Source organism: Chroicocephalus ridibundus, chromosome 7 (assembly GCF_963924245.1).
Source record: "Chroicocephalus ridibundus chromosome 7, bChrRid1.1, whole genome shotgun sequence".
Taxonomy (NCBI): Eukaryota; Metazoa; Chordata; class Aves; order Charadriiformes; family Laridae; genus Chroicocephalus; species Chroicocephalus ridibundus.
Window position 1 is genome coordinate 51,697,742 of NC_086290.1, and position 7,337 is coordinate 51,705,078.

A 7,337-nucleotide genomic window follows, 5' to 3' on the forward strand; every position below is an offset into this window, starting at 1 on the left:
GCTTTTGAAGAACTGAATATTTGGGATTCTGCAATCAGTTAGAATTAAAACATTAAATCTGGCATTTCACAAGGTCCCAGGATTTTTTGTTGTGTTTCATTTCTCTCCAAGAAAATCAGAGCGTATCTAGTGCAAAGCAAAACCTTCTCCCCCGCTGCCCTTCAGAGAACTCCATATACACCAAACGCTATTAAACAATTGACTTTGTATCAGCTCTAAAAAAGGATTAAAATGACTTTCATGACATTGAGGTGACGCCGTGTTCAAAACCAGCCAATTAGAAAAAAAAAAAAAGAAAAAGAAAAATTACCTTCGGAGAATTAATTTAACTAAAACTGGATCAATTAAAAACCGTATCTTTGCAAGTTTTTTACATTTACAATACAGTTTTGTTTACGCATAAAATAAGCATTTGGAGTACGTTTTCGCGTAGAGCGAGAATAGGTTAATATATTTAACGATCTGATGAGTTTCCAAGTTGGAAACTGAACGGAGAGCGTGGCATTATCATTTCTCCTGCAAGAACCGAGGCTGCGGATGGAAAGAAAGGCTGGGGCTGCCCCCGCCTGCTTTCGGCATCGGCGCCAGGGCTTCCACTGCTACCAACGCCAAAGAGCCGCACAGGATTATCAGCTGAGCGGCTCGTTCTTTCCCTGGGCTATTTTTACTCGAGCGAATCCATTTAAAATTGCTTAAAACATCGAATGAAACACAAGTTATCTAAACATCAGATTTTCTAATTTTATTAAAAACGCACAAATTTTATCCAACATGTTTTCTTTCATACAGTGAATGGTCTAATATGCACTGGAGGTCACACAAGCTTAGGTTTATTAGAACAATAAAAGACATATGAGAAATTTAATATATAAAGAAAAAAGTAGCAGCTGTTGACTGCATATTTGACCATAAAATTTAAATATTTTGGACTTTTATTTTAAAGACACAAAAATAAAACCTGTGTGGGTCTATATAAGTCATATTAACAATTCCATGAATGTTCAACAGGACTAAAAATTAGCAAAGATGTTTGTTTGTTGGTTTTTTTTTTTGTTGTTTTTTTGTTTTTTTTAACCTTGTAACACTTTTTAAACACCTTCTCGGGTTGCTGGTGCAAAGCACCTTACAGTATTTGTGCTATATATTTACTTTATTTGGCAACTGTCTGGGTTTTGTGGGTTTTTTTTTTTTTTCTTTGCCTTCTGTAAACAACACCTTTTACAAACTAGCACAGTGAACCACAAGCCCTGCAATCTGTTATAACATCTACAGAAAAGAAAATGAACTATTTTGGTTGGTTGCTCAAAATATTTTGCTTTTGAACAAGAGGTTCTAAAACAGGATTTATTAGTAAAACATTGAACTCCTGAATTTAACATTAGACGTAAACAGTTGACTGTTTTTAGTTCAATAGAGTCTTTTTGTTTAGCTTTTCTCTCTCTGTGAAGGTAGAATACTTTTTGTTTGTTTGTTTGTTTGTTTTCAAGTCATTTTTCGTTAGAGGTCTGGGTGGTGACCTTTGCTATGATGAGGAGGTTTTGTACGTGTAGCTTTGTGAAGGTAGAAGAGTTGGTGCTGAGGGCTTAACATTTAGTATTTGCTATTTTGAAAAAAAAAAAAAAAAACAAAACAAAAAGAAAGGAAAAAGAAAGTTGTCCCACCTGATAGTCAGCAGGCTGAAATGGCTGATGCTAAAAAGAGTTTCTTGTTGTTGAACTTTCTGAGAGACAAAAATTAACAAACAAATTCATAATGCCAGAACCATCCTTAACCGGGAACGCTAGAGTTCTTGAAGCTTTTTTTCCCCCTTTTCTTTGACCTTTCCTTCATTCAATTAAATTTTGTTTTTGTTTTTTTTTTAACAAGAAGTTTCTAAGGATTGTGGCTCTTAGGATGACATCCAACAGGGTAATCAAACTTAACGCCATCCTACGGTATGGCAGCACGTTACTGTACAGCTTCACCAGTTTCTTTGTCAATGGTACAAAAAAGTCCCCTTGCTTGTTTGATACAACCATAACATGAAGATTGTCCTGGTCTAGAGCAAAGCTTGCCTTGGAGCGATTTGGATTCAGTTCGTTCCCAAGGTATTATTGTCTTAGGGCAGGAGAGATGTTATATTTATTCATTTCTGTACACCATAACAATAAGCAGACTAGATGATCATCACTTACTTAGACCCAGTTTGTTTTAAAGCTACCACACAGCCGCTTCATTCATTTCTGGTGGATGTGACAAGTGATTGCCATAGTTAGCACCACCGTTGACGGATATCGAAGAAAATGGAGGACTGGGGCCAAAAACTTCCGCGGACATGGAGTGCAAGGACCCGGGAAGGTTGGGTTCGGGGCTGGGCGAATCTCCAGGGGGATGCGACATGATGTCAGTGAAGCGCTGAGCCTCACTGGAGGGGTGATGTCCGGGCAGGGGGTGATCCATGGCCCCCAAGGGAGTGCCTGACGGCCCCGAGGAGGGCACGAAAGGGAGATCCACGGGTGTCTGAGCTTGAGATGAAGGAGGTCCTTGCGGGAAGAAATCGTAATTGCTTCCAGGGCCGTAATACTCGCTCTGATAATCTGCTGGACAAGGAGAGACAGAGGGAAGGTAACGCACAGGCGAAGCAACCAAGCGGAAAAGACACAAGAGAGCGCGTTTGAACGGTGGTGCCTCAAAATGTCACCCAAAGCTCACTGAACCCAAGAAGGAAACATGCTAACTGGCTCAGATGGCCGCAGCACGGCGAGATGGCCCTGGTGTGGCCTGTGGCCTGCACCGGGGCCATCTCGCTGTGCCGCGGCCATCTGAGCCGGCCAAGCACGAAGAAGAGGGACCACGGTCGGAGCGCGTTACCCACCTCCGTAGAAGGAGAAGGGCCCATTGGGGATGAGCTCCCCGGGCTCCAGCCGGTCCACCAGCGGCCGCATCCTGCGTGGGCTGCGGAAGAAGGCATGTCGGCGGGCGCCCAGCGCGCTCAGCTGCTTCATCCGTCGTTCCTTGGAGCGCCGGTTCTGGAACCAGACCTGGATGGGTGATGGGAGAAGGTGACGGTCACGGGAGATGCGGTCCTGGGTGCCCCCATTGCGGGTGTCCCCCCACCTCCCCCAGGGATCATTTCACCGCCCCACCACCTCCGAGGTCTCTTTTGTTCTGGGGAGGGGCCCGATCCGTTTGAAACGGGGCCGAGCCCACGCATGACGGCTGCCCCGCCGGCTGCAGGTCAAGAATGATTGAGTTAATTCTTATTACCCTGACAAGATTACTCCTAATTACCCTCACACTGAGACTCTCCAATCTAACCTCGTCTTTAATGGTCCTTTAACCCCCCATTACCCCCAGCGCTGCGGGTTTATAAACCTTTTAATAATTCCAGCGCATTGTCATTCTTATTTATCCATTAACCCCTCACATTTATGGTTATTAATTTCGATACCATTTACGGCTTTTTAGGACTTTCTAAAACCACCCCGCAGCTCTGCCCGTTGCCGACCGGCCGGGGCGGTCCGGGGCGGGGGGACGTGGAGGGGGGGCTGCCGGGCCGCTAAGATAATAACGATTTAAAAGGCCGGCGATGCTTTCCCCGGCCCTGCGGTGCGGGGGGAGCCGGGCGCCGGTCCCTCCATGCCGCCGCATCCCCCGCAGCGTGCGGGGCGGGCGGCGGGGCCGTGCCCGGTGCCCGGAGTGGGGGGGACAGACCCGGGGGAGGGCGGTGGTACCTGGATGACCCGCATGTTGAGGCCGGTCTCCTGCGCCAGCTGCTCCCTGATGTGCCGGGTGGGTTTGGGGGTGGCCGCGAAGGCGGCTTTCAGAGTCTCTAGCTGTTTGGCTTTGATGGTGGTGCGGGGGCCCCGCCGCTTGGCCCCCAGGTTCTGGTCGTCGTTTTCGTTGCTGCCCGTCTCCTTGTCGGACACGTTGGCGCTTTCCGAGTCCTTGGCGTCGTCCTGGGAGGGGTCTTGGGAGTCGGGGGACAGGCTGGGGTCACTGCCGGTGGTGGCTGGGTGAGAGCAAAGCGGGGCACGCTGAGCCGGGGGGAGAAATACCGATCGCCATACGAGCCGGGGAGAGGAGAAGGAGAAGGGAGAGGAGGAGGAGAAGGGAGAGAAGAAGAAGGGAGAGGAGAAGAAGGGAGAGGAGAAGAGATAGGAGAAGGAGAAGGGGAGAGAAGAAGGGATAGAAGGGAGAGGAGAGGAAGAAGGGAGAGGAGAGGGAGAAGGAATAGAAGGGAGAGGAGAAGGAGAAAAGAGGGGAGAGGGGAGACGAGAAGGAAAACGGAGAGGAAAAGTGAGAGAAGAAGGAGAAAAGAGAGGAGAACGGAGAGAACGGGGAGGAGAAGGAGAAAAGAGGGGAGAAGTGAGAGAAGGAGAATGAAGAATAGAAGAAGAAGGGAGGAGAGCAGAAGGGAGAGGACCGGCTCTCACGCCGCGGAGAAGCCGGGGCTGAGCGCATCGCCGCCCCGCATCGCTCCTCACCTGAATGCAGGCTGTTTTCTTTGGCAGTATTGCTGTTATTTAGGTAATCTTCTTTGCAGACAAACTTGTTTTCGTCTATGATGTAGAGCTCCTCGCCGGTGGAGAGTTGCTTGTTACACATCATACACGTAAAACAGTTCAAGTGGAACACTTTGCTCCGCGCCCTGCGGACCAGGTCGCTGGGGGAGATGCCCTGGGCACAGCCCGCGCACTTGGTCCCGAAACACCTGCGGGGAGAGGCCGGGCCGGTGGTCAGCAGCGCCCGCGGGACCGGCCGAGAGCGGCCCGTAGCCCGGCCCGCCGGGCGAGCGCACCCGCCGCGCCCCGCGCCCCTCACCGCGGCCTCCGCTCGCCCCGCTCGGCCGCGCAAAACAAACCGAAATCAAACACAGCATCCGCACAGAGCGCTGCCGCGCGAATGCCTGAAATTATACCTTAAAAAAAAAATAAAAAATTAAAAAGACACGATTTTGGCAGAGGACGAAGTGCTGAGGGATTAATTAAACGCCGGGGCTGCGTTGTCCGGGGTTTCCCCTCTGCGCCCCGACACATTGATTAACGAGACTCTAATAAGCATTAAGCAGAAATTCTGAAATGCTATTAATCCGTGACGGCCGCGCATCGGCCGGAGGAGCTGCCGGGACCGGCTCGGCCGGCGATGGGGAGCCGCGGGGCGGTCCCGCACCGGGGCCCGCAGCCCCCGGCGCTCCGCTTCGGCCGGGCCCGCACGGCGGAGCTCCCGGTAGCCGAGTCCGGGTCAGTGCCGGCCCCGGTGCCCGGGGAGGAGCGGCAGCAGAGCGGCGGGGCTCCCGGTAGCGCTCCGCCGCGCCGGGCGATGCGGGGAGCCCGTGTGCGGGAAGGGCTCCGCGGCTACCCCGGCCCCGGGCCCGTCTTTGCCGTTACTGCCCGTGTGCGGTGCGGGGCCCGGCCGGGCAGGGGCACGGGCGGCCGGCTCCGAGCCCGGCATTTATTCCGCTGCCCGCCGGGATGCGGGAGGGAAGCGGCGGCGAGCGGGTGTCGGTACCCGCTCCCCTCTCCGTCAGACGGCGGTGGTGAGGGGATCGTTGCCCTCTGGTTTGATGGGAGGCGCCGGGCCCGCCGAGCCGCGCACCGCCGCCGCACCGGGCCTTCCCCGCCGGGGCAGCACCGCGGCTCCGGGCACGCTGGGAACGACGCCGGGCTGCGGCCCCGCGGAGCGCTGCGCTCACGGCCGCGGAAAGTCCCGCCGGGAAGCCCCGGCAAGTGCCGCTGCAGCGGCCCCGGGACGGTCCCCGCCCGCACCGCCCCCGCTCCCGCTCCGCCGGTCGATAGTTTCGAGGCAACTTTGGGAAACCGGAGCGCGGCCGGTGCCCGCGGAGAGCGGCCGGGCCTCGCCCTGCGCACCCCGACGGGGCGCCCGGGGGTCCCTTCCCCGGGCCCGACCCCCGCCCGCTCCTCCCGGGAGAGCACCTGGAAAAATAACCACGGTTGCGGGGGGGGGGGGTTGCGTGTGCATCGGGAGGGAAGAAGCGATTGTGGGTCACACCGAACAACGGGGGAAAACAAAAAAAATAAAGGGAGATGAAAAACGGATGCAAAGGAGCTACGGCCCCGGGCGGGGTGGGGGGTCCGGTACTTACCGAAAGAAGTCGTTTTTGCAGTAAAGCTTGCCTTCTCGCGAAAAGCATTTCTCTGTCAAATTGCATTTACATTCACAGCACTGAACACACTTCACATGCCAAGCCCTGTCCAGTACATTCAACAAAAACCGGTCCAAGATTGGCCTTTTGCAGCCTGCACAGTGAACCATTGTCTTTGGTTATTTCTGAGAGTGGGGGGTATTGGTTTCCCAGATGTCAAGCAAGAAAAAAAATAATTTAAAAATAAAACAAAAATTTTGTTTTGTTTTGTTTTGTTTTTTTAAAGACGACAACACCGGCGTAGGTTTGCTTTTTTGTTTGTTTGTTTTAAAAGCCTTCGAGAAGTGAAGGAGGAGAAAAAGAAAGGGAGGAAGAAAAATCTTCGTTGGAGTGTCCTAGGAGGGATACGCAGGAGAAACCACCCACTGCCCGAGGAGACCAGCGCTTCGCCACAACCGCAGAATCCCGGCCGCTACCAACCACGACAGCGACAATAATAATAATAATAATAATAATAGTAACAATAAAACAACAACGACTATAAAGATCGGCGCTCATAAAAATTAAAAAAAAAAAAAATTTAAAAAAGAAAAACCAAAAAAAAAACGACCACCAAAACCAAACGCCAAAAAGCGAGCGTGATGAGTTTTTCTCAGGTCTGAGGTAGAGCAGTCAGGAGTCAAAGTGCTTTTCCCAAAGAGAAATAAAAAAATAATAATAATAATAATAATAAATAACAAAACGAGACATGGAGCCCCCCGCAGCGGTCAGACGGGCTCGGGCTGCTGCCGCGGCGACATGGCCCTACGCGCCGCGGAGCGGGCCGCGTCCTTACGCGGGTGGGGGGGTGCTGGGGGGGGCCGGGGAGGAAGGGGGCGGGGGGGGGGAGGTCTCCGCAGCTCCTCGCTCCGTCCTCTCTCGCTCCTTCTCTCCCTCGACGTCTGGTCGGTACCGTCGCGCCCGGCTCCTACCTACCCCCGCGCAGCGCCCTGCGCGCTGCCCGCCGCGTCCCCGCCGCGCCGCCGCGGCATCGCTCGGTGCTGCCGGCTTTTTGTTCCGCCTCCCCGCCGCGGTGCCGGGCGCGGAGGGAGGGGAGGGGAAGGGAAGGGAGGGAGGAAGGGAGGGCGGGCAGGCGACGGGGGCCCGCGCCGTCCCGGCAGCCCAGGCCGCTCTGCATGTTCCCGGCAGCCCCGCCGCCCCGGCCTTATGCACCGCGCGCACACGTCACCGCCCGCCCCGGCCAATCGCCGCC

At 53.7% G+C, this 7,337-nt stretch overlaps 1 protein-coding gene across 2 annotated transcripts; it reads right to left on the reverse strand.

The window, feature by feature from the left end:
• Positions 1-1,530: 1,530 nt before the first annotated feature.
• On the reverse strand, positions 1,531-6,559 carry LHX1 (LIM homeobox 1). Of its 2 annotated transcripts, none has more exons than XM_063341652.1 (5): positions 6,086-6,559; positions 4,467-4,693; positions 3,714-3,991; positions 2,855-3,020; positions 1,531-2,579 (listed from the first exon to the last, which is right to left on the reverse strand). In XM_063341652.1, the coding sequence occupies exons 1-5, from the start codon at positions 6,253-6,255 to the stop codon at positions 2,197-2,199; spliced, it is 1,224 nt and encodes a 407-aa protein (XP_063197722.1). In that variant the 5' UTR covers positions 6,256-6,559; the 3' UTR covers positions 1,531-2,196. The 2 variants fall into 2 exon arrangements, with proteins under 2 accessions (XP_063197722.1, XP_063197723.1); XM_063341653.1 differs by having other exon boundaries at positions 1,531-2,576; positions 6,086-6,555.
• Positions 6,560-7,337: the final 778 nt, after the last annotated feature.

Coding starts and splice junctions, on each gene's coding strand:
- LHX1 (XM_063341652.1), bottom strand. CDS start 6,255: ATGGTTCACTGTGCAGGCTGCAAAAGGCCAATCTTGGACCGGTTTTTG. Junction 4,694..6,085: donor TGCAAAAACGACTTCTTTCG/GTAAGTACCGGA, acceptor CTCTCCCCGCAG/GTGTTTCGGGACCAAGTGCG. Junction 3,992..4,466: donor AGAAAACAGCCTGCATTCAG/GTGAGGAGCGAT, acceptor GCTCTCACCCAG/CCACCACCGGCAGTGACCCC.